Source organism: Cervus canadensis, chromosome 1 (genome assembly GCF_019320065.1).
Source record: "Cervus canadensis isolate Bull #8, Minnesota chromosome 1, ASM1932006v1, whole genome shotgun sequence".
NCBI lineage: Eukaryota > Metazoa > Chordata > Mammalia > Artiodactyla > Cervidae > Cervus > Cervus canadensis.
Genome location: NC_057386.1, coordinates 65251619 through 65278487, shown reverse-complemented (window position 1 = coordinate 65278487; position 26869 = coordinate 65251619). Strand labels below are relative to the sequence as shown.

Sequence of the window (26869 nt, the reverse complement as noted above, 5' to 3'; positions counted from 1 at the left end):
CTTAATCTTCATTGGGCTCACCTGGTGGCTCAGACAGTAAAGAATCCGCCTGCAATGTGGGAGACCTGGGTTCAAACCCTGGGTTGGGAAGATCCCCTGGAGGAGGGCACGGCAACCCACTCTAGTATTCTTGCCTGGAGAATCCCCATGGACAGAGGAGCCTGGCAGGCTACAATCCATGGGGTCACAAAGAGTGGGACATGATTGAGCAACTAAGAATAGCTAACCTTCATTAAGTCCTAAAACAAGGTGTGTGATGTTGGAACACTGTGGGTTTTTGCCAGAGTTTGAGTCCCTGGCTGCGTGGGTTCAAGTCCCAGTCACGGTTATGGCCAGGTTGTGGGCACAAGTCCCAGTCTGAGTTACTCGGTTTCACCTGTTTGCCTGGCAAAAGTCAAGCTATTCTTTTCTACTTCACCCAAAACTCTGTCTCTGAGATTTGATTTAGCACTGGTACACAGAGGCTGAGTTTTCAGCATCAGGGGAAATCTGCTGTCTCTGCTTGATTGCCTGAGAGCTGGGATAACAGTCTTGCTTGGACTCTGGCTCAGAATGGAACCTACGCCCTTGGTTCTCCTGATTCTCAGGCCTTCAGTCTCAGGCTGGAACCATAATACTACTGGCTCTACTGCTGCTTGCTGACTGCAAATCTTATGACATCTCAGCCTCCACAATCACATGAGCTAATTCCTTATAGTGAATCTCCTTATATTTCTCTCTCACACACACACATTCTATTTATTCTGTTTCTTTGAAAAATCTAGATTAACACACCAACGTACAGAGCAATGGATAAACCCACTGCAGATGAAGAACTTGCGCCCTTTCTCTACACTGTCAGGGAGCGCTCTGTGAGTGGCAGTTTTTTCAAAGACCCTGGGAACAGAAAATAGGGGAAAACCAGAGACGAGACGAGCATGGAGATGTAAGGATGGGCAGAGCAGTGATAAGAAGGGGCAATAAAAAACTGACCAAAACTTGTGATCTTTATATTCAACTGGCAAACACTTAAAAGTGTATAGTTTCCTTGATCCCAAATTTGCACACTGTTTCTTCTGTTTAACTCCCTATTACATTTCTATTGCATCTAAGAAATATAATTTAAATTATAAATGTATTTAACTTTACCTCAAAGTTAAAGTTTTGTGAAATCATAGCCTTGGTTTGCAGGTGATACAATTTGGCTTCAGTTTTACCTGGATGAAAACTTTGTCTCAAAGGCAGAAAAGAAAAAGACCCAAAGGCAAAGCATTAACTAGCAATTAAGCAGTGTCCACACAGAAGTCACGCGCTAAGAGCTCCCCGGACGAGCATGATGTCTCCTCTGTGGATGACGGCGCTGCTCAGACACACCGTTTTATTTATTCCCGCAGCGCCCTGAGCGAGAAGCAGGAGGGCGCCTCTGGTCCTGAGCGGATCTCCCGCTCCAGGGCTCAGTTGCCTGCAGGGCTGCTATTGGTGTGTTATTTCTGGTCAGGGGCTCAGAAGAGAACCCACGGGAAAGTCTCAGGGGGAAAACACTGAGGGAGAAAAGGATCTCTGAGAAAGGACACAAACAACCCCACTACAGCTGACGGTGAGGACTACACTCCAGTGAGACGCGTGCGCAGGGGCAGAGAGGGAGAAGGGGAAGAAGAGGGAGCTTCTGGGGCTTTTACCTGCCATGTTCGCCTGGCTGGTCCCCAAGGCCTGAAGAATCAGCTGCAGCTCCCTGACAGCTGTGGCCGCCTCTTCTCCACAGGACATGTCAGGCTCCAGGACCACTTCCAGGAGGCCGATCCCTACCAGAGAGAGACAGAGTCAGCCTGACTGGACCGCTCTGGTTTTGGTCCCCAGACACATCAGGCTTCAGTTTTAGGAAAACCCTGGCCACTGACAGGGCTTCCCGAGTGGCTCAGTGGTAAAGAATCTGCTGGCAATGCAGGAGACACAAGAGACACAGGTTTGATCCCTGGGTCAGGAAAATCCCCTGGAGGAGGGCATGGCTACCCACTCCAGGACTCTTGCCTGGGGAACTCCATGGACAGAGGAGCCTGGCAGGCCACAGTCCGTGGGGTTGCAGAGTGGGACACTGAGCGACTGAACAGGCACACATCACTGATGGGCTCTGACTCACTTCTCTCTACCCTCATTTTTGAATTTTTAACTTCGGTTCTTTTCTTTTAATGTCTGCTTCCTACACCAAGCTGCTGGGTCCATGAGTAGGTAGTGACGTCGACCTCATTTTAGGCATGGGTTAGAAGCCAGTCCACAGAAACCACAGTCCCCATCCGGCTCGCTAATCAGCTCTGCCAACACCAATGTTGATGTTCTGACCCATCTGTCAACCTCCGGGGCCTGTTTCCTCACCTGGTTTGAGAAAACCCTGGAGGGGAAGGGCGGTGGCAGGAAGGAAGGCGGAGCGTCCCCAAGCCTACCTGCCCTGTTCAGGTCAATGAGCGTCTGGGACCGCAGGTCGTCATGCAGGCTTTTGCCGCTGTCCTGCTCCAGCTGGATCTGCTTCACCCTCACGGTCCTGGTGACCATCTGACTTGGCTTCCTCCCCACACAGACGCTGTACGCCAAGCTCCCGTTCACAGCGATCGGGAGCCTCTGCTGGGTAATCTGGTAGCCCGCCTGCACGCAAATGGGGGCCAGAGTCACTAGTCTGTAAGTCAAAGCTGGAACCAGTTGATCACTCCGTTTAATGTCCTAAAGCTACAAGCTTACTTAAAAACACAACACAACAACAAAAAAGGAAAACGAGACGAAAAATTAGTCTATGCACTGCGGCCATATTCTAGCCTGGCCTCTTCCGACTTAGAGCTCTGAGTCCCCTGTCCCCACAGCCCCAGTGATGAAGCAGTAAACCACACAGATCCTCGCTCTTCCCTGCCGAGTACCATTCTGGGGACTAACAATCATCTCTCTGTCCGCAGCCTCTGAGAAAAGAACATGTTGTTTCCACTTAGCTCGTTAGCTCAGCCCTGCATCTGCTTACTGGGCTCCTGACAGACCCTCTAACTGGGAGTGCTAGCTAAGCGCCCTGCCGTCGCGTCTCAGCGCAGCCGACAGCAGCTGCCAGCGCCGTGAGGCTGGGTTTGTTCCTGCTCTCTGAGCTAACCGATCATGTCAGATGCCCTCCCTGACCCGACCTCCCTGGTTCCTCGAGCTGGAAGATGCAGCTCCAGCGACGGGAAGCATGGAGTAGGGAAACACTGACGGATGTTGCCAGCGCCCCCTCACCCCTTCTGAGTGGGGAGGAAGGATTCCTTTCAGACGCACATACACTAAAGAGAGGGCAGGCGAGACACGGGGAAGGACAGAGGAGGACTCTGACGCAGCATCCCCGGACTCCGCTCTCGGCACTTCACAGCGTCCAGTTCTCAGGACAGCCCCAGGAACCAGGCACAGGGCATGCAGAGACCCGGGGCCAAAGCCGCAGAGCCAGTAAGCACCGACATTAGGGTCTGAACTCGGGTGACCTGGCTCCAGAGTTTGTGCTCCTGGCTTCCTGGCCACCCTGTTCAAGCTTAAGCTGTATCGGAATCACGTGGCAGGGTGGTCAAAACACAGATTTTTTGGCCCCACTTGAAGTGTTTCTGACTCTGCAGGTCTGGGGTGGTGCCTGACAATCTCTACTTCTGACACGTTCCTAGGAGACGCTGATGCTAGTGGCCTGGGGAACACACTTTGAGAACCACTGCATTAAGCCACCTTGTTTTCTGTGCTGAAACAGAAAGTCTTAATCTGTAAAAATTAAACTCTGGGTATGGTTGCCAACTAAAATACAGATGCTCAGTGAAACTGTAATAATATGAATAAACTGTATAGATAAAAATGAACACTTTTTTAGTATAAGCATGTCCCATGTAATATTTGGCAACACTAACTCCAGATTATGTAAGCTACCTGGGCCAGAAAGATCAGAAAGCCAGAAAAATAAAGCATCTCATACTTTAGGTGCTTACTGCTACATCTCCCACCTTAACCAAACTCGTTATCGCTCTTAAAAGATGAATAAATGCCGTTTAATTCTTTCTTCCCTACCAAGCAGTGGAATTTGCTAAAAAGCTGGCAGTCAGAGGGGAAAAATAGTAGCAACTAGAGAATTCAGGTTCCTGTTGTACTTTTTATTTAATTCCACTCCTGCCTGCACCTGCTGAAAGCAGCTCACCCCCATCTTCAGTTCCAGGAGAATAAAGTGAAATAATAGCAACACTGCTGACTGCCTAAACCTCAAGCAGGGCCACACTCACCATCAGAGGCTCAGAGCAAATCAAACATCATTTGGGAAACCCACTCAACATTACAGTTTTGGTTCAGTTCAATACTATGAAAAATTGGCTCCAGTTCATACTGGCTTTTCTCATAAAGAAAAAAACTTTCTAATTTTAAGTAAAAGGCAGGTTAATATCAGGTTTATTGCTTTGCCCATTACTGTCATCCATCCAGGCTTCTGGTTCATGTTTCTGCTTACTACTGTCCACTTACGCGGTCCTTGGGGATGGCAGGCGTGTCTGCAGAGGAGATGGTCCCATTACTGGGAAACCCAACTTGACAGAGGGATGCTCTCCCTGTCCTCTGAGCCACAGGATGCACTGACCGCTGCACGGAGGTGGCTTCTGTCCTAACTGGCAATTAGCACCAAACCCCACAGCTGGGCTGAGCCTGAGAACGCAGGCTGCCTCCCCTCTGTGGTCAATTACGAGCGAGCCTCCAGAAGCATGAGGCTCCTGGTCGGAACCAGCCATCAGGACCTGGCGTCCAATCTGGTCCATGTCAGCGGGCACTGGCTTCATCAGCCAGGCAGGGGCCCCGCAGGGTGGACTGAGCTCTGGCTGAGGATGCATGCAGCACCCACTGACAGCCAAGTCCTGGCTCTGGGTAGGGGGATGGACAGACAGGCAGAGCGTACTCACAGGGAGGTCTGCATAGAAGTAGTGCTTCCGGTCAAACAAGGACTTCCTGTTGATGTGACAGTCCAGGGCCAGGCCGGTCATCACGGCCGCCTCCACGCAGCGCCTGTTGAGGACCTGCGGGGACAGGACACCCACCGTCTGAACAAATGTGCCGCCCCCATGGACACCCTCCCTGGACCTGTGATCTCACCCTTCGACAGGCATGAGCTCTGGCTCTTCCTGTGGGCAGCTCAGCTCACAAGCCAACTCTGTGTGTCTGCAATTGGGGAAGTGAGTGAAAGTCGCTCAGTCGTGTCCGACTCTGCGACCCTATGGCCTGGAGCCCGCCAGGCTCCTCTGTCCATGGGATTCTCTAGGCAAGAATACTGCAGTGGGTAGCTGTTCCCTTTTCCTGGGGGTCTTACCAATCCAGGGATTGAACCCAGGTCTCCTGCACTGCAGGCAGATTCTTTACCATCTGAGCCACCAGGGAAGCCCAAATTGGAGAAGGTTGATATAAGAAAAAATAAAGGAAGCTGTGGTGGTGGTGGGCACTTAACAACTGTCTCGTCTGGGGTCCTTTCCCCTGACACCTGACAAGACATCAAAGTTAACAGGGAGGGTCCCAGCAAAGCTCAGGAGAGGTTATTCCTCAGTCTCATCCCACTGCTAGAAGGACAAGAAGCCACTCAGAACACACAGAGGCACGGACTCCTGGAGGAGGATTTGAGAAGCAGCTCTCCAAACCACCTCAGTGAGGCTGGGAAACACCGTGACAGAGAGAGAATGCTCTTTTGGAACCAAAAGGGCTGCAGCCATCTCCTCCAGGGCTGGGAAGTGCCTGTGCCTGCCTCCTGCTTCGGGTCCAGGCCCAGCTGAGCCCCAGAAGCAGGGGGCTGGGCATACTTCCCCTTCACCTGCTGCCCCCCGGGCCCCAAAGCTCCTTTTGGATCCCACCCTGTCCAGCTTTCAGGAGCAAAAGACCAAGGAAAGGCTAGCAAATGTTCTAGCCCCAAAGGAAGGAGACAGCTTTCAGAACTTTGGGTGGCTGGAATAAGGTTGACAGCTAGAGATAAGGAAGAAATGAGGAATCAGATAGGCCCTCGCCCTCCTGCACTGTGTCTGCACAGCTACAGGCCTGGAAGCCACAGTTCCCCATCTCAGGGGCAGAGAGAGTTACCGTCCACCATGCAGCCTGGACAGTCACGGCCAGCTAGTCACAGCCGCTCTAGGGCAGGAATTCAATAAACAGCTCCTTTTCCCCACTCTGCTTCAGTCAAAGTTTTGAGGACTGCGCTTGCTCTTGCAATATGTTTCTATTTTTCATTAGAATATTTATGAGGTTCTTTAGTGCATTTAGTATGTTTTTATCTATGTAGAGCTTTCTGGTTAAGGTTTTCCACAATCACCATTTTATTTCAACCTCACAGCAACCCTGTACAGAAGGGATTTGTACTATTCCAACATATCAGAAAAAGAATAAAGACCCAGAAAGACCAAGAGACTCACCCAGACCTCAGAACAGGCAAATGATAAAGCCAGCTTGAGTCCACACATGCCCGAGCCCAGAGGGTGACAGACAGAGCCCCCGTGGTGTGGGGACCAGGCACCCGGACAAGGGCGGGACTTGCTGATCAGACAGGCAGAGTCTAAATGTGAAACTGTACGAGAAAATGTGAGCGATATCTCTACTTGCTGCAACATACAACCCCACTCGGCACAAAGAAAAAGCCAACAGCAAACCTCCCTCCTAAAAACATCCTCCCAGGCCTGGTTTCGGAAGCCAGGTTACAAAACGGAGCCATCTCACAGCTTCTGTTCAGAGCTCTTCATTTTGGGCCAAGTCATATTGTCAGCGCTGCAATAATAACGGTTTTCATGAAAAGATGTGTGGGCTGGGGGCGCTGGGGTGGGGGAGACACAGGATGCTCTAATTATTGATGTTTTCACTTGCTAACGTTACGCGTTTTACTGAACAGTTGTTACCACAATACAAATAGAGCTGGTGGAGAACCCTGCCATATTCAAGCCTGCAGATCTGATCTGGGCTAAGGCGCACGAGAACCTGAAGCTGGGGTCCTGCCCCGAGGCTCGCCCCTCTGGGGCTGGGCAGCAGTGTGGGCGTGCCTGGAGACTGCTGGACTGGCTGCCTGTCAGTTCTTGCTTTTCCACCCCACTCTTCTCTGACCACCGCTTCCTCTCTTGTCTCTCCCCAGTCTGCCCCTCTGGGACCAACCTGCTTCCTCTGGCTAGGCCTGGAGAGCACCCAGGGCTGTCTCGCTGGCTTCTTTCTGAGCGTGTGTTGCTAATAAACACCCCATGCCTGGTGCTGTGTGAGAGTAGAGAGCCGTGGGTGATCACAGACTCTCACCCGCCCCGTGTGTGCACGAGTACCTGGGCACTTGATAAACCATCATCAATTTCCAAAGGATAAGAATGCAGTAAAACACATAAACATTACAGCAATACTGAATATACTTTAATCTTCTTTTGATGATTTAGAAGGCTTGGAGCACTTCAGGGTCAGGGTTATAAGCATCCATCATCACCACACTACAGCTGCACAGAGGGGCTAGTAAACAGAGAGAGCCAGTTAAAAGAACGCCAAGAAAAAAGAATTTATTACAATCCTAGTCAAGCTGCTTGTGACAGATGGAGGTCCAGGTCAGCATGTTCTGAGGAGAGGATGCAGAATTGGAAAATTCAGCTGGGGCTGTCTTTATTTCAGACAGTGTCTTCAATGTCTATACAGACAGTACTAGGCTTGAGGGGTGCCAAGCGCCATAGGACTCTGCCGCTGGCCCAACGAATGTGCACTGGGGATGTGAGCCTGCCGGCGTGGCCTCCACCCTCCACAAGCTCATCCTCCCCATGAGCGTGGTCCTGATAAAGGCTCAAATCTTACAGCATCCTGTGGCCTCAAGTCACCTGACGGCCCCCATGTCCACACATGAAAAAGGCCAGGCTCTGCCATGGTCTAGCCCTGGCCTCCATCTTCAGTTCATCTCCTATCTCTCACACACACACACACACACACACACACACACACACACACACACACACACACACACACACACACACACACACACACACACACACACACACACACACACACGGCAAAGGCTAGGATCTGACATCGTCAAGTGCTCTGGCGTCCATCTTCAATTCATCTCCTATCTCTCTCACACTCTCTCTCTCTCACACACACACACACACGGCAAAGGCTAGGATCTGACATCGTCAAGTGCTCTGGCGTCCATCTTCAATTCATCTCCTATCTCTCTCACACTCTCTCTCTCACACACACACACACACACACACACACACACACACACAGCAAAGGCTAGGATCTGACATCGTCAAGCGCTCTGGCGTCCATCTTCAATTCACCTCCTATCTCTCTCACACTCTCTCTCTCTCACACACACACACACACACACACACACACACACACACACGGCAAAGGCTAGGATCTGACATCGTCAAGCGCTCTGGCGTCCATCTTCAATTCCACCTTCTATCGCTCACACACACACACACACCCCCCGCCCCGGCTCCCCAGTCCAGTTCTCCTATACAAACAATGCTGACTGCTGACCTGCCCTATTCTTATTCACAACCTACAGAGATGTCACCAAGTCTGGGCGACTTTCCTTACTCTTCCCCCATGTGCCTTGCTGACCTCCCCCAAGCTTCCATTTGTGTTTGCATCACGGTGGGTCAGATGTGTTTACATGTATTGCCCCTGGACTAAGTTCCACGAGAATGGGCACTGCCGGCTCCCCCTCGGACCCGGAGCCTCGCAGAGAATGAAGGCGCTGGTGCTCAGGGAACGTGCGCTGAGCTGAGTGAAGAGGGCGGGGCGGGCACCCAGGGCAGGTCTCAGAGAGGCCGCGACGCCTCCGTCTCCTCTAAGCTGTTACTTCCACCCACTGGCCTTCAGACGTATTTCTGGAAGTGATGACCAACCACATGTGACAAGATCAAAGAGGAATGAAAAAACTCCAAAGATGGATGTGTCCTGAAGATGTAAGTTCCAAGAATTTCTTTGTAATTCACATAAAGTGACTACAGAAGGGCTCAGGGGTAATCACAGCAGCTTCCCTGTGGAAGGAAACCAGTGCTCCTTGGCACTCACAAAGCACAGCTCTCTCCACGGAGCCTGAGCACACCCTACTCTGGCTTCGGGAACCGTCGATGGCAAGTGCTGACTGCACACTACTTATGTCAGGAGGTGGGCTGTGCACGCCACACGCACACGCCATTCAATCCCCTCGGCAATCCTAGGGCAGGAACTATCGTGATCGTCATCTTACAGACAACGAAGGAAAGCACAGAGGTTAAGTAACTCGCCCCAGGTGACTAAGTAGCAGGACATCAGACCCCAGAACCCAGACTCTCAACTACACTCTTCTCTTAAATCTTCAAACAATGAGGTGCATGAGTGTTAGCACTCAAGCCCGCTAACACTGAGCCATAATTCTCTAGAGCATCTCAAACCAAACCCTTCCAGAGAGGTAGATACTGTTTCCAGCAATTTTCTTCCTGCCAGCTCCTATGTGCACAGCCTTGTTCTCAGATGTCTAACTCTAAAAAGGTGAGCACTGTATTCCCTGAATTTTGTAAAACACTCCACACACACGTGTCTTACATAGTGGCTTTGGCATGTGGTGGCTGCAGAGGGAGCAGACCTGGAGTTTTTCTCAAGCAGCAGGGGATGTGTCATCACTGGACTTTCAAAACCTTTAGAGACAAGTTCCATGAAACGATTTATCACGTAAGTAAAGAGCTAATTCTTTAATTGGAAGTTAAGAAGCCTATGAGAGGTGGACGGAGGAGATGAGACAGTCAATATATGTCAAGTCCAGAAGAGAGAGACCGGGCATATCACAGCCAGGAAAAGGATACAGGCTGAGGAGACAGTGAATGGCTTTTAAAAGATTATCACTTGTTCGACTTGGTTGCAAAATAAGTAGTGCTGCAACCATAACTTGCGTGCAATCTAAAATACATCCAGCGCAGAAGGCAGCATCACCAGCCCAGAGACATCATGAGACTTTCAAGGACAGGCTGTGACCCCAATGTGAGAAGCAGGCTTCCAGTTTTAAGACTTACTTAGCCTAACCAAACATTTCCTGACCTGTGAGTATAACGATCATTCTTTTAACCACAACTCCCAATATACCTAAAATAAACAATCAAGTAATTCACATCCTACTTTTTAGTATGTCTTGATTATTTCCCTCCTCCTAAATCCTCTGATTTAATTCAGGCTTCCATTCAAACATGCTCCCCACCAAGCAAGACTTCTACACTAATCACCTGGCCAGGTTTCTCCACCTCCACACTTAGCTCTGGACTCTTGCCTCTGTACCAACTGATTCTTCTAAAGGATAAATCCATTCACGTAACTCCCCTGTTAAAACCCTTCTCCCGTCTCCCCACCACCGAAAGGATAAACCCAAGTGCTTGATGGAGTCTTCAAGGCGCTTCGAGGTTCGGCCCTGATCACCTTTCTGGCTTAGTCCTAACCCAAGAGATGCTCACACAGCCAGACACATGACATGCTTTTGCACAAGCTGCTGCTTCTGCTGGGAACACCCTTCCTTCTCATCCACTGCAGCAAGATCCTGGTACCTGGCAAGACTCCCCTGTACGGGCATCCCTCCTTTTCAGGTCCCGCGCCCTCTGGAAAAGCACTGGCTCCCCAGCCAGACTGAGCTCCCTGGGGGCAGTCAAGTCACTTTATCTTCTCTGCCCTATTATCTAAATGCCATGCCAGCTGATTAAACATTAACTAAGGTAGTGAATAATTTAGCATTCCTTTTATCAACATCCCAAACTCCATAAGCAAAACTGTTTTATAAAATATGTGTTAGGAAAAAAGTAACCACTCAGTATGTAAAACAGACAACATGTAATGCAGAGACTTTATTACACAGATGACAGACGAGCTAGGATGTCAAAGAGGCAACTTAGAAGATTCTCAGCGGCAAGAAGACACTCATGCCCCAGGGATGGAGGGGCAGGGTGGCAGGGAGCAGTCTTACTGGCACCAGAAGGAGGGCACCAAAGGATGCTGAAAACCCAGTGGACCCGTCCCCCAATGGCAGGAGCCACGGACATGACCCCTCCACCACAAGAGATGCTGCCAGAGGAAAAAGGGAAGGAGAAGCTCTCTGTTGCTGCTCTCCTCCCAGCTCCAGGCTTTCATCAAACCCTCCCGCCTAACCAGTCAAAAGCCAGCTAGCAGGGGTGGCGTGAGGGCACACAGGAAGCACAGCCTGCGGGAGCAGTGTGCCCCCAACCCCATGACGCCCCAAAGAGCAGGGGAATGGTGAACTGAGGCGCTCAGGAATGCGGGCCATGACCACACAGCGAACCACGTCCATGTCTATATTCACTTCTGTGTCTTTTTCTCTTGATAAATATCTAATTGACCAAATGATGTCACTCTCAAGTCTGCCCAATCAACAACAAAAAACAATGAAAATCGTGTTGACTCCTTTCTCACATACTGTGAGCCAAAAATTATGAAATGTTACTAATGTATAAGGAGCATCTGTGATAACTCAACGTGGGTTGGACAGAACTCTAAGATGACATTAACCATTAGGAAAGGACTTGCTAAGCAGATTAATGGAACAAAAAAGACTGCGTAACTTACTTAAGTCGATGGAAATATTCCCTAGGATTTTAGCACACTTATGTGAAATTCCACTAATCACAAATAAATCTATTCCCCAAGTCAGTCTTGGGGACCTGCGCCAGGAAATACTTGTGATGCACGTCAAAGGAGTAAAACTACACAGTCTTCAAAAGAGCCTGCGGTTCACGCCATTTTCCTCTCCTTCCTCCTCAACCCTCAACTGGTGAACCCACAGCGCTGTGATATGCAGTCAGTCCAGTGGCTACCAGGACCTCCTTAAAAATATTGTAAAGTAATTAGCCTCCAACTAATAAAAATAAATGAAAAAATAAATAAATAAATAAAGGAGGAAGTTGAAATCAATCAACACACACACACAAAAAAATTGAGGCAACGTGACAAAAGCAGCGTCACTCACTGAAAATTCAGCTGGTGACTCCTCTGTCGCGTTCAAAGACTCTGAGGTGATGTTTTACGAAAAGCCCAAGTGGCAATTATTCTATGAAATTAATGTTACATGTGACAAACCTGATGGATGATTAAGATATAGCACAGTAAATGCTTTAATTTATAGAGAGAAAGTAATTAAGATTTATTAAGTAAAAATAAGGCACTAAAACAGGTCTTTATTTTACTGCTAACCATAAATTTGTCTCAAAGCATGAACTCTCTCTGATTCACATTCACAGCGAAAGTCCCACACAGATAAATTTTCATTATGGTGGAGAAAGCTGCTCCCCACTGCCTCACCCCCACATTCCTCCGCACCACTGAGCTCTTCTGTCATCACCCAAAACAAACACAAACACTTCAAGGTCTGACGACTAAGCGTGCTGAAACTGCTAAGGCATTTTTTTTTTAAAGTGGACTTTTCCCATCAAAAGACACCAGCTTTGGGAAGTCCTTTGTAGTCTAGCGGTCAGGACTCATCGCTCTCAGTGCCAAGGGCCTGGGCTCAACGTCTGGTTGGAAAACGAAAACCCCACAAGCCACACAGGATGGCCAAAAATAAAAGGAAAAGTTACCAGCTTTATGCAGATATTAAATACTTACCTAAATACACTTACATAAACGTATATGTTCTTTACACCTAACGGGTGTTGTCTCAGGAAAAGGAGAAAGAGAATGCTATAATTTCTCTTTTATTTAAATCCCTCTTTCACAAAAGGGGGAAAAAAATCAAACATCCATTACAGGAAACAATTCTTGTTCAAAGAGGAGGGGTGTGGTCTGACAGGTCGGCCCCTCAGCTCCAAGGCGCCTCTCTATTCTCTTGCCCTCCTGAAGCAGTTCCCAGGGCAAGGATACCTCCTGGGTCCAGAGTGCCAGAGGGCCCACTGTCCTCACCTGGGGCCCCATTCTCCGCCAGCTTCCGCCCCCTGACACGGTCAGGTGGCCTCGGGCTGGCGCCCACCCTTACCACCAGTGAGTGGGCTGGGGAGGGAGGGCAGCCTCGACCAGCCCGGCCTCTGACACTCACCTCTGCGCTGGCAGGAAAAAGCAAAACTCCAGGGCTGCCTCCAGCCTGGGGTAAAAAGACCTCTCATGGGACACAGCTTGGGGTCCTCGGGCCTCACTCTGGGGTGAAGACTTGAAGACGTGGTTAGAGAGGAAGGTTTGAGAAGGCCCGGCAGCCAGGGAAAAACAAGGCTGGGCCTGCGAGTTAAGCGGGCTCCATCCCTGGCTCCCGCAGCGCTCACAACAGTTACCAGTTTGGCAACTAACCTCCTCTTGAGAAGGCATTTACTGATTGACAGGCCGGGCAAAACTGAGTCAGAAAGACCTTCGCCGAAATCTTCACTACTCAGCCGAGATCTACTCAGCAGCTGTGTCACCCTGCACGGCTCATCTAACCTCTCTCGGCTTAAGCTTCCTCACCTGTGAGGGGAAAAAACAGTATTTTGCAGGACTGCTTGGGGAATTAAATAAAATTACTCGAGATATGGGAGACATTTTAGTAAATCCTACTTTCAGAATGAAAGCGTTATTAAATGCAAAATGCACAAATAAACTAAATCTTTCATATTCAAGCTTTTCTAAGAGACAAGGGAATCTAATAAGGAAAGGTCTAAACAGTTCCACAGACCCATTAGTCTAGATTTACAATCCAAAGTAAGGTACAACAGATGCTGAAATTATGTATTATGTCAACATAATATTTCCCCCTTAAATGATAACCAACACCTTTTGTGATAATTAGTGTGTTATCTGCAGAGGAATAAAGACCATATTTCTTAACGTCTCAGGAAGCTTATATGACTTCATTTTCTCTGTTTTATTGTGAGGCAAAATTTCCTTGAATAAATCGTATGCTTGCCTGTGGCTGGCAAAAGCTCCCACTCTTAAGTGAAAGAAACTACCTTCTGACAAGCTGAAGAGTTACACACCAGATAATTGAGTCCATTTTTACTGCCGCCTCATTGCTGCCCACCGCATATCTGTGACTTCCTGTCTTCTAAGGCAGCAGCTACTTCTGAAATTTAAGGACAGTCTGTGGAGAAGAGATGCATGCAGGCATGAAGCAGACATGGCAGTCACGTTTTTAAAAAATCACTGTCCTTCAGCAACATGCATGGATCTAGAGATTTATCCTGTAAGTCAGAAAGAGGACACATCCCACATGATCTCACTCTCAAGTGGAATCTAAAATATGAGTGAACTTAGCTACAAAACAGGAACACGGAGAACAGACCTGCGGTTGCTGAAGGGAGGACTGGGAGTCTGGGATCAGCAGATGCAGAATCCTGTGTATAAAGGTATAAACAACAAGGCCCCGCTGTATGGCACAGGGAACTGCACTCAGTACCCTGTGATAAACCACAGTGGAAAAGACTCTGAAAACAGAACTATATATGTAACCATGTGTGTGTGTGCATATACATGTATGACTGAGTCACACTGCTGCCCGGCAGACATGAACACAGCATTGTAAACCAACTCTGCTTTAAACAAAAGGAGTTTAGGGGGAAAAAAACAACTGTCCTTGAATAAAACTTCCAGATCTGGCAAGGATCTTTACTGGAGAAAGATGTTCCCCTAACGTTAACTCTGAATATTTATCTTTCTCTTGTTTATAGCTTTTAAGAAAAGTATATTAATATTGCTAAAGCTCCAATGGTCATCTGAGTTAAATTCACCCCTTCCAGTCCATTTTAGTTCGCTGATTCCTAGAATTTCGACATTTACTCTTGCCATCTCCTCTTTGACCACTTCCAATTTGCCTTGATTCATGGACCTAACATTCCAGGTTCCTATGCAATATTGCTCTTCATAGCATTGGACCTTGCTTCTATCACCAGTCCGATTCAGAAAACTAAGATCATGGCATCTGGTCCCATCACCTCATGGGAAATGGATGGGGAGACAGTGGAAACAGTGTCAGGCTTTATTTTGTGGGGCTCCAAATTCACTGCAAATGGTGACTGCAGCCATGAAATTAAAAGACGCTTACTCCTTGGAAGAAAAGTTATGACCAACCTAGATAGCATATTCAAAAGCAGAGACATTACTTTGCCAACAAAGGTCTGTCTGGTCAAGGCTATGGTTTTTCTAGTGGTCATGTATGGATGTGAGAGTTGGACTGTGAAGAAAGCTAAGCGCTGAAAAATTGATGCTTTTGAACTGTGGTGTTGGAGAAGACTCTTGAGAGTCCCTTGGACTGCAAGGAGATCCAACCAGTCCATCCTGAAGGAGATAAATCCTGGGTGTTCGTTGGAAGGACTGATGCTGAAGCTGAAACTCCAATACTTTGGCCACCTCATGCGAGGAGTTGACTCATTGGAAAAGACCCTGATGCTTGGAGGGATTGGGGGCAGGAGGAGAAGGGGACGACAGAGGATGAGATGGCTGAATGGCATCACCGACTCGATGGGCATGAGTTTGAGTAAACTCCAGGAGTTTGTGATGGACAGGGAGGCCTGGTGTGCTGCGATTCATGGGGTCGCAAAGAGTCAGACACAACTGAGCGACTGAACTGAACTGAAAGCTCCAATACTTTGGCCACCTGATACGAAGAACCAATTCATTGGAAAAGACCCTGATGCTGGCAAAGATTGAGGGCAGGAGAAGGGGACAACAGAGGATGAGATGGCTGCATGGCATCACTGATTCAATGGATATGAGTTTGAGCAAACTCCAGGAGATAGTGAAGGTCAGGAAAGCCTGGTGTGCTGTAGTACATGGGATTGCAAACAGTCAGACAAGACTCGGTGACTAAACAACAACAGATATTAATGTTAAAAGGCTAAAGTGTATAAATCCATTCATTTTAGATCACTGTCCCCATACTGAAACTCCGTCTTTTCTAACCTATTCTAAAATTTACTCCCAAGACAAGAGAGATTACATGGAATGACAAACTTTTTCATATTACTGAAACCTTAAAAGTAATCAGTGATAGTGATAAGAAACATTAATTTCATGAGTGAACAGCTCCTATGACCCCCAAAGAGATCTACTTATTTCTTTATGTAAAAGATTAGTTTTTACTTGAAAGCTCTGACTTGCTGAGAAACAAAGCAACTGGCCTGAACCAACAAAACTCTACGAAATGCTAGCTAGGCATTCATTATTGGTATGGACAGGGAATTTGGTGGAACAAGGCCTGTGAATATCAAAAGCAATTCCTAGACACATGTCATTCTATTTAAGTGCATGCATGCTAAGTCACCTCAGCTGTGTCCAACTCTGCAAATTTACGGGCGTTAGCCTGCCAGGCTCCTCTGTCTATGGAACTCTCCAGGCAGTAACACTGGAGTGGGTTGCCATGCCCTCCTCCAGGGGATCTTTCCGCCCCAGGACTGAACCCGTGTCTCACATGTGCCTTGGCAGGTGGGTTCTTCACCACTAGCACCTCCTGTAGCTCTATACATTAGTCCCAGGAATGCCCTGAGGAGTAAGCCTTTGGAAGAATCTATCAGGACAAAGATTTTTAGGGGAAAAAAAAATCCTGAATTTTATGCATCCTAGAAGTATACAGCATCTTGTTATAGGCTTCCTGGCAAACTATGAAATCATGGAGGCAAAAAGGAAAAAAAAAGCCAAACCTTTACCAGCAAACCCCCTACTCCATTAGCTATGTTTGCTGTAAGGGCAGATAATAAAAGAACTAGCCAGGATCTAAAAGTATGTCAAGGTTGTGAAAGGGGAAAAAAGGGAATGAGAGAGTGCAGAGAGAGAGAAAAGGAAAGGAAAAAGAAACAAAAAAATGAGACTACAGAGTCACGCCAACTAAATGCAGGAATCTCTGATTGGATCATGAGCCGGGGAGGAGTAAATAAAGGATGATACTAAGTTGACTGTGAACTGTGTCCTGGATAACCGGGTTATAACCAGGCTGGCTTTCCTGAGTGTGACAATTATACAGCCATCAATAAGAGAATGTTTTTGCTCCTGGGAGAAAGACACGGAAATATTTGTGAATGAAGGGTCATGATGTCTGCAACTCACCCTCCAATGTCTAATTCAAAAGGAAAAAAACCTAGATGTCAGAGGGATGTTCAGTGTACTCTTCTGTATGTTTGAATTATTTCAAAATAAAAGGTCTGCGGGATGAAGAAAAGAGTAGACAATTCTCCTACCTAAGAGGCTGGGGAAATGTTACAAGCCTTAAGTGGGGAAGACAGCCTAGAGGAGGCAGGAGCTGTTGACACTGATGCTAACCGATGAACCACACACATATGTCAGAAGCCCCCATTCAAAGCTGCTGAAAATCAGTCGTAGAAAAGAAAATATTCTATAATCTGTCTAACCTTCACCATGCCATAGTTCAGTGATATGATACTAGGTGACACGAAGCTCCTTGTATAGATAATGAAGCATGGTGTTAACACTCATAGGACTGTTAAGTATTTCATTTTACAGGTGAAAAATCTGTTAAAAGGGAGTTCTGTTCCATCTGTATGTAAGTATATAAGTCCTGCATATAGACGACTTTTATATAAACAGGAATATGAAGGAAAGATATGTGTGCTCTTCTACTTGATAGGAAGATAATTTTCCCTAACTGTATCTTTTCTAGTTGAAAATACTTTTAGCTTCCCCCAAACTTGAACAGGTATCCAATTTTCTGTTAATGTTTCTATTCTGTTGTCTCACTATGTAAACACACATGTAACTTCTCAATTTGTGCTTCTCTGAAAAAAAATCTATGATTGAAAACTTTGTATTGCCATTCACGTGCACTGTGCCATTTCAAGTGCCGAACCCTACTGGCCACTATAAAATGGAAGTACTGTCTGTATTAATATTCTAACGCTGCAAAGTTAAGAATATGAGTATCATAATAATATCAAGTAACATTTACATGCCACTTGCAAGTTATGAGGTGCTTTCATATACAGTAGCTTCTCTGCATAGAAGTAAAAATGGAAGAGAGCAAGAAAATACGTAAATAAGAGGGCTAGCTAGCTGTGATAAGTTAAAACAGGTTATGAGTGATGACAGGCATCTTAAATGTTTACAACCAGCTATAAAGGAAAAATTCCCTGTTGTGTTTCGTCGGAAATGAACAATTAGCAAATTCTGCAGAAGGGAATGCAGTCTGGTGCTTTATGCTAAGAATGGGAGCCAGGCAATTCTCGCTTCTATTTTTAACTGGGCTCCTGACCTCCTGGTATCCTTGGGTAAGTCCAAAAGGCCCTCAATTTCTACTCTTATCAATTGGGGTTGGAGCCTCTGACCTCGCTCACTGGGGTGGCCTATGAGTCGGCAAACACCACTGAAAATTCGAGATGCAATTGACGATCACGTATTACTGTCTGCACTGCCTAAGAAAGCTGCAGCATGACAAAGACTCTTGATTGATCATGCTCCCTGTTTCTCTACTTGTGAAAAGAGATCCACACATCAATATTTGGAACAGAGTACTTCTAAGCCTCCTGGGAACACTAACATTTTCCTGATTCCTACTTTTTCTCCCTGCCCCAGCTCCAGGCCTTATTATAAGGACTCAGCGAGCAGCAGAAGGTTGGGAAACAGGAAGGCTCACTAGCAAGAACCCTCTGCCATGAGTAAGAGACCCTCTTCGGAGGAGCCCCGCCTGACCACACCGACAACGCCAGCATCGTCAAGCCTACACTTGGCATACTGGGATGCCAATGGCAGATGACTTCCTAACTTGGCCAAGGTCTTTCAAAGAGCAAAGGAAAAAAATTCCCCAGGATGCTGCAGTGCAGACAGTCACCAGCTCCTCCTCCCAAACTAAACACGAAGCTGAAGATACATTGAAAAGTGATTACAATTTATTCAAACAACAGGTGTATACTCCTGTAGTGTGGAGAAGGAATTCCAAAGGAAACCACCCCACAAAAAAGAGTACCTCACATCTCCTCCCAGAAACTGGCTCGGGCTTTAGAGGGCAGAACTGAGCATCCTCCGTCTCCTGCCCCCGTGTTTCCTCGTGGATTCTGCTCTCTAATCCATACTCCTTTGTCCTCAAAAGAGGAGTGACTTTTGTTGAGCCACTCTGGGAAAAGGAACTGAGCATACATGGCCGGCTCCTTGTGGCCCAGCATTTCTATTACAGGCTCTCATGTACATCGCCAGAACACAGCCTGCGTGAGCTCTTTCTGATCCGCACGCCCACCAAGATGGTCTATTCTGGTCTGCTCTGGCCATGTGATAAGCTTTCTATGAGTGAAAGGGCTTTGGTTTGGGGGATGAAAAAAGTACTAGAAGCCATTTGGATGTATCATGTTACATTCTTCAATCAAGCTATTATTGGTAATGACGCTAGTAGGTTCATCTCCATTTGTCTGAACACTATGCTGATTTCTCAACTGGTTCTGACTCAAGATGGGAAGACGGTATTATTTTTACTGACACCCTAAAACCACACAACATCTTCCTGGAAACACTTTTCTAGTACTCATGAAGCCAACCCAGAAACACCCCCCTCTCCCAAAAGCATCACCACTGACTCCAAGAAGCAGAAGGATCCGGAGGCAGCTGGCTGCCGTGGCCGGGGATGCGTTCCCTGGGAGGGCAGAGCTTTTATAGGTCTGCTGCAATTTTTTAAAGCTCTGGACCTGTCCGAGGAGGAAAAATGAATGGTACCCAGTTGCATGATTTCAGGCTGCATTTTTATTACCAGCTTCTAGAATAAATCACCAGAACAAAACCTATATGAACCGCCTGAATGGCAGGGACAAAAACTGTCACAGACAGAGTTAGGTAATTTTTTTAAACTACTGTATATTTATTTCAAGAAAAGACCTCTGAGCGTGCATACTCCTGGGCACCTTTGGTAATGTGTTCGTGGTTTATTTTTCACACATTCTCACCTTGTTTTCTCGTGTTACAGACTTGTGGGTGGAGTAGTGCACCAAATTCATTTTAAACAGTTAAGAGTTATAAACAGAGCAAGCTTCTCTAACAAGGGCTAGCTGCTGTTGTACCCAACGGCTCATCCAAGGGCATATTTTGAAGGGAAAATAAACTTGCATGACAGGATGTGGAAACCGGGAAATAGGCGAGAAGCCCTTCTGAAGCTCAACACTGAAGGTTTCTTGCTCCAGGATGAATCTCTGGGGAGACGAGATGCTGCCTAGAGATGGTTCCCTCCCAGAAAGGAACATGAGGCTCTATCAGAAGCAGTCACTTGGGGAGAAGGCCAGACCAAGTCCCGTGGGCTCCCAGAGACGGGGGTGGGGAGGAAAACAAACCCTCAGCTTCCTCGTGGGCCGCCTTTACATGCTGAGCTGGTTTCTGCCGAACATCAGCAGGAGGATATATAAACACCCCTCCCTCCTGAGCCTCCTCTCTACCCCACCCTCGAGGCTGCCGCAGCACCAGGCTGAGCCCCCGTGCTACGCGGCTGCTTCCCCCAGCTGGCTGTGTAACACACGGAAGGGCGTACACGTCAAACCTCTCTCCTTCGTTCCACTCTCTCCTTCCCCCGGTGTGTCCACAGGTCCGTGCTCCACACCTGCGTCTCCATTCCTGCCCTGCACACAAGCGCATCAGCACCACTGTCTAGATTTCATACACACACACACACACACACACACACACACACACACACACACACACACACGCATTATCTTTTTCTCTTCCTGACTCACTTCCTGTAACAGGCTCTACGCCCACCCATACCAGCTCAATGGACTCAAACCCGCTCCTTTTTGTGGCTGAGTAACACCCCATTGTGTGTGTACCACGACTTCCTTATCCATTTATCTGCTGGTGGACATCTGGGTTGCTTCCACGTCCTGACTACTATAAACAGTGCTGTGGTGGGAGTGTAAACTGATACAGCCACTATGGAGAAGAGCGTGAAGATGCCTTTAAAAACTAGGAATAAAACCACCACATGACCCGGCAATCCCCCTACTGGGCACATACCCTGAGGAAACCATCATTCAAAAAGACAGATGTACCCTGCTGTTCCTCTTAATTGTACTGTCTTGCTTTTTTGTTGTTCCTTGAGAGGAATGAGATGCATCATCACTTCCACACACAAAAAACAATTCATTAAGGCTGAACTGCTTTTGCAAAGTGGCAACTTTTAAAGGAAATGGGTGAGAGGGTACATCCTTGCACAACTAGGGGGAATTTGGAAAGAGCTCAATTACTTGATCTGTGTCTGTGATAGCAGGGCAGAGAAGATGATAGGAAGGTGTACATGTCTCTGCCTCTGCGATGAGAAGGGAGGGACAGCTTGGAGGCAGGAGGAAAGAGAGAGAGACAGAAAGATGTCTTCCCTGCCCCATTCGAGGTCTTGAATCGCCCACCTTCACACCCTGGGCTGTGGTCCCAGCTCCATGGTCACGCCCGCTTTTCCCTCCTGAAATGTTTCCGTCTTAGTTAAGTCTCAGCCCAGACTTAGGTTAAAATGAAGCATAAAAGTCTGCTCTAAGAATTGATTGCCACAACCTGCTCTCAGGCAAACCTGGCGTTCAAATTTATTAACTGTGTGGTCTAGGAACCCCAAGCTAAGAGATAAACATGAAAAAAAGGCTTAGACCTGGGGTATCTGGCAGAAGCCAAAGTACAAGTTCTTTGGAGAGTTGCTCTCAACCCAGCCAGAAGATTCCCTCTAATAAAGTCCTGTCAAACCTGATTCCGTAATCCAAAATTGAAAAGTACACAAGAACATCATCTACCATTAGCCAGAATCAGGAGACGTAAAAAGCAGAACAAGAAATCCCAAGAACGTCATTTAATAGAATTTCTGAACACAGAAAAGTAAATCTACTTTAAATAAGTAAATTTAAAATTACAAAGAAATAAAGAACTGAATACATGATAAAAGAACAAGGTATTTTCAAAAAGATAGGAGAGATTTAAGAGAATAGAATTTCTATAAATGAAAGATACTCTCAGTGAAATAAAAAAAAAACTCAATGGATATATTAAAGAACAGAGCATACATAACAGAAATAATTAGTGAACTGGAAGAAAATGTAGAGAAAATTTCCTAGAATGAAGCACAGATAAAAGATCCTAAAAGAATATTTCATTATGGCCACTATCTGCCTAGTGAGAAGTACAGCTGGGAGCTGCCCAGTCAGAGCTGCTCTCTTAGTGGGAGGTCGAGAAAAATCCAGTGCCTAGGGCACTGAATTGGTAGCTTGTCAGGTTAGATCTCCTTTCACCCAATTCTGCTTCTGAAGCAGCACTCTTTTCCTCTTCTCTCTCTCCGCAGATTTAGATCTCTCACCTAGTGGACACTGTAATAAACAGCACATACAATCAGTTTCCCTGGTAGCTCAGCCGGTGAAGAATCCGCCTGCAATGCAGGAGACCTCGGTTCGATTTCTGGGTCAGGAAGATCCCCTGGAGAAGGGATAGGCCACCCACTCCAGTATTCCTGGGCTTCCTTTGTGGCTCAGCTGGTAAAGAATCTGCATGCAATGGGGGAGACATGGGTTCAATCCCTGGGTGGGGAAGACCCCCTGGAGGAGGGAAAGGCTCCCCACTGCAGTACTCTGGCCTGGAGAGTTCTGTGGACTGTACAGTCCATGCGGTCGCAGAGTCGGACACGACTGGGCGACTTTCAGTTTCACAGTCAGCGCCACTGCTGAGCAGTCAACGCCTGTGTGTGCAGAGCATGTGGGCAGATATCTATTAACACTGTCATACACACACCTCTTAATGGTATGTGCATTCTGAAATATACACATGCCTACAAAATAGCAGCACCTACATAAATCAGAATTCCAGAAATTATGGTAGAACAGAGATTGAAGGCTGAACATTAAACAGGCCAGAAACATGAGTTCAAACCTGACTGACACAAGAAGTAACCAAATAACTGCTGGGCAGTTCTCTCATCTAAGTTAAAAGGACTGAATGGAATATTCATGGGATCTTTTCCTATTCTAATTCTCATACTGCTTACAACACTGAGAAGCTAACTAGTTTCATATTATTCATGCAGCTTATTTGGTAGGACAGGTCTCTACTCAAAGCCTATTCTTATTTACATTAAGAAATGCAATCATCTAGCTTTCTGGGCTGGAGCAGATCAGAATAACTGAGAAGTGAAACATGGGCAAGAAGGGGTTCCTAGAATCAAATATATTGACAGCAGCTTAACAAAGGAGGTGAGAGGTAGATGACTGCAATAACAAGGAAAAAGACTGTAATACGAAGCCTAAAAAGAATGGCTATCTTTAGCTGTTTCCTGTAGGATCAGATAATTTTACACACCTCAGTAGACCTTGAAGGCACCATTATATTACAACAATATATTGCTGATAACCTTGAGCAATTAAGAAAAGGCTAGCTTATGTTCAGTACACTCTATTTAAAAGCAGAAAAGTAGAAAATGCATTTTAGAAAGATTCCCATAAAGAAGTTAAAACATATCAAAAGGGTTTTAGATATCTGGAAAATTCTTTCCTATGGACTCATGCATGTATTCATAAGTATCTGCAATTATACAGAGAAATATTTATTATATACATGTTCTGTGCAAGGTACAGTCAGGTGGCCTGAAAAAGATCCATGAACTGCTTTTTAGAACCTTAAATCAAACACAGAAATCCTCATAAACAACATCCATAAGGGATGTTCAGTCAGCTGTGAAATACATACTGTCAGAACACAGAAGCACTAGTGTTCACAGTTAGATTTCCCATGGGGAACTCTTTGTGCGAGAAGGGCAGGGGTGAGGGAAGGGAGAAAGGCTGTGAAGAGGGAAGCTTTCAAGAACCCACCGAGGGGGATCTTCTGTGAGGGTTGAGAATCCACCTTGCAATGCAGAGGATACGATTCAATCCCCGGGCAGGGAACTAAAATCCCACATGCCACGGAACAACTAGGCCCACGTGTCGCAACTACTGAGCCTGTGTGCTCAGTACACAGGACAAGAAGAGGTCCTGCATGATGCAACAGAGACTCTGCCTGCTGCAAGCAAGATCTGATGCAGCCAAAAACAAAAGTAATAATAAATAAATAAAATTAAAAACAAAAACGAAAACACCAAATGCTGGCAAAATATCAAAACAGGAAAGGGAGGACAGGCCATGCTGCCCACTGGACATGAAAGTCCATCCTTGTCATGGGTCATCCGAGTCCACGGGGGACATCAGTTAATGAGACAGAGGGCAAGGCAGGACCATCAGAGGGTTCACGAGCTGAAAGGGAGCCTCTCCACACCTGCAAGCATGAGCTCACAGACACACCTCTTTTGCAGAGGGCCAAAGAGGTCACGGGGCAAAACACTGCACCTCGGAACACTCCCCTGCACAGAGGAAAGAGGGAAAAGTTTAACAGTGGCTCAGAGTGGCAAGACTAGGTCTGAGAACACAATGCCATTATCAATTCTACAGATTACATTAAAGCAAATCACTGAAATGGAAAAACATTTTAATAGAAAACTGTTACATCTGGTCTTCTTAGTCAAATAACCAACCATCATTTAAGTGTGAATGGACAGAGAGGCAAATATAGATCTGATTATAAATGTATGCATTTAAATACTTTTTTCCGAATGCTGTTTTCTTGAATTTCTATTCCATTTAGAAGCTTTGAATTAAAAAATGTTTATAATTACATTTTGAATTAAGAGTCAGAAAAGTGCTTAAGCCTAATGCTCACTAGAACTAGTTAAGTATTTCTAAATCTACTAGGTCCTTTAAAACAAAAGTTATTACCAATATCTGCTATGTTCAGAGAGCTAGGATATTGCAGATTTACCCAGATAATACATCTGCCATAAGAAATTTAAAAAAATAAACTAATCTCAAAGACTTTACAAAGAAATTCATATTATCATCTCTTAAAGGGGCAGGATCCCTCTCAGAGTGATCTGCATACATGTTCAAGACGGAATCGCCAGCATAAGGCTGCAGCATAAGACAACTGCATTGTCTGTTAGTCCCCAGAAGGCAGGCATCACATCAGATCGTCTTCCTTCTTCATTCCCCTTCTGCGTGCTAACAGTAACATTTTTGTGAATAAAAGAAAGTTTTATAAAATGGGGTAAACAATATCCCAGTTCCAGTTTTCACGCCATAGCTGCCAGGGCTAATCTCAAGCATCTTTGTGACATGGAAAACCCCCAGTGTTTTTTTTCAGACAGCAAAATCCTGATCCTGGGAAAAGCAGAGCCTGTTCTTGCAGGCTTCCATAGCCCTTTCCCCAGTTCTAGAAGCAAGAGACAGTTAAGAGTTACTAGGAGGTTCCATGTTATGTACACCTAAGCACTTTCAAACAAGTAAACCAAGATCAGAGTTACGAGTTAGAATTTTTTTTTTTTAATGAAACTGACCAGAACTATTTATCGATGTGTCAGATGTCCTGGCCTCTCATCAATGCAATGCGGCTCAGCCTGATAAGCAGGTACCTCCTGGCCACACACAGACCAGTCACCCAGCAGTTGGCACTAGCAAAGCAACAACATTCTCTTTGCTTTGCCTTCTCCTGCTCGGGGATCGACATGGGGGGGCGGGGCGGGGCAAGCACTTCAAATGACAAAGTGAGCATGGGAGTGTGCGTGCACGTGTGTGTGTGTGCCCTTGTGGTCTGCACAGGCATATATTTCAAGCACACTTGATGCTTTGCTGAAATCTCGCCATTACTGGAAACATTAGCAAATTATGAAAGAAACAGAGTTGTAAACCTCTACACATTTGATCAAACAAATATACTTCTTTTTCTGTTTTTCTTCCCATTTCACATCTCACATACAAAATATTACAAGTTGGAATGACATTGATAAATAGGAAATAACTGACTCGAAGAAATAACCTAAGATTCTGTCTATAATTCTATACACAAATAAATGATTTAATAAATTAAGGAAAATTCTGTACCACAGTAAGGGGTTTTACTAGGTCAAGGTAATGAATGAAGCTGAATGCCGGCTAATAAAAACAAAGAATGCTACTCTTAGCTTAGCTGTAATCCTGCCTACCAACAGGAAAATAGGCCGAGTGACCTTTCCAGTCTGAAGATTTATGATGGGATTCCACATAATTCTAAAACTAAAGGTAAAATGAGAAGATAAAAATGCCTGGAGTCCTAAGAAACATTCTGAAGAAGGGTCACTAATCAGGATGGCAGGCGGGGAGGGAGGCTGTAACCACAGTAAAGAGAGCAGCCTAAGTTAGGCAGAGCCAGCGGGACAGACACGCTGGGAGGGGCGGGGAGTGGAGACGGGGAAGAGAACAAGTATGTCTGTACACACAGACACGTACACAGAGAACTGTGTAAATACACACAGCCAAGCTCAAAAGCAAGGACGGAAATCCCCGGGGGCCCCCATCACTCAGGGGTAGCTGCCCCAGGCAGAAGCGCAAACGGTTATGAACTTGGAAGCCGGATTACGGTGTTCCAATCTGACTTCTCCAGTCAGTCAGTTCAGTCACTCAGTCGTATCCGACTCTTTGTGACCCCATGGACTGCAGCACGCCAGGCCTCCCTGTCCATCACCAACTCCAGGAATTTACTCAAACTCATGTCCATTGAGTTGGTGATGTCATCCAACCATCTCATCCTCTGTCATACCCTTCTCCTCCCACCTTCAATCTTTCCCAGCTTTAGGGTCTTTTCAAATGACTCAAGTTCTTCACATCAGGTGGCCAAAGTATTGGAGTTTCAGCTTCAGCATCAGTCCTTTCAATGAACACCCAGGACTGATCTCCTTTAGGATGGACTGGTTGGATCTCCTTGCAGTCCAAGGGACTCTCAAGAGTCTTCTCCAACACCACAGTTCAAAAGCATCAATTCTTCGGTGCTCAGCTTTCTTTACAGTCCAACTCTCACATCCATACAGACTACTGGAAAAACCATAGCTTTGATTAAGATGGACCTTTGTTGACAAAGTAATGTCTCTGCTTTTTAATATGCTGCCTAGGTTGGTCATAACTTTTCTTCCAAGGAGCAAGCATCT

General features: G+C 46.4%; 1 protein-coding gene across 2 annotated transcripts in view; it reads right to left on the bottom strand.

The window, feature by feature from the left end:
• GATB (glutamyl-tRNA amidotransferase subunit B) overlaps positions 1–26869 on the bottom strand; it is a 92536-nt gene that overhangs the window by 51719 nt on the left and 13948 nt on the right. For both annotated transcript variants that reach the window (XM_043484608.1, XM_043484617.1), the window contains exons 3-5: positions 4902–5015; positions 2418–2616; positions 1659–1781 (exon numbers count right to left, since the gene is read on the bottom strand). In XM_043484608.1, the coding sequence (XP_043340543.1) occupies positions 1659–1781; positions 2418–2616; positions 4902–5015 (436 nt within the window). The remainder of the gene's footprint in view (positions 1–1658; positions 1782–2417; positions 2617–4901; positions 5016–26869) is intronic.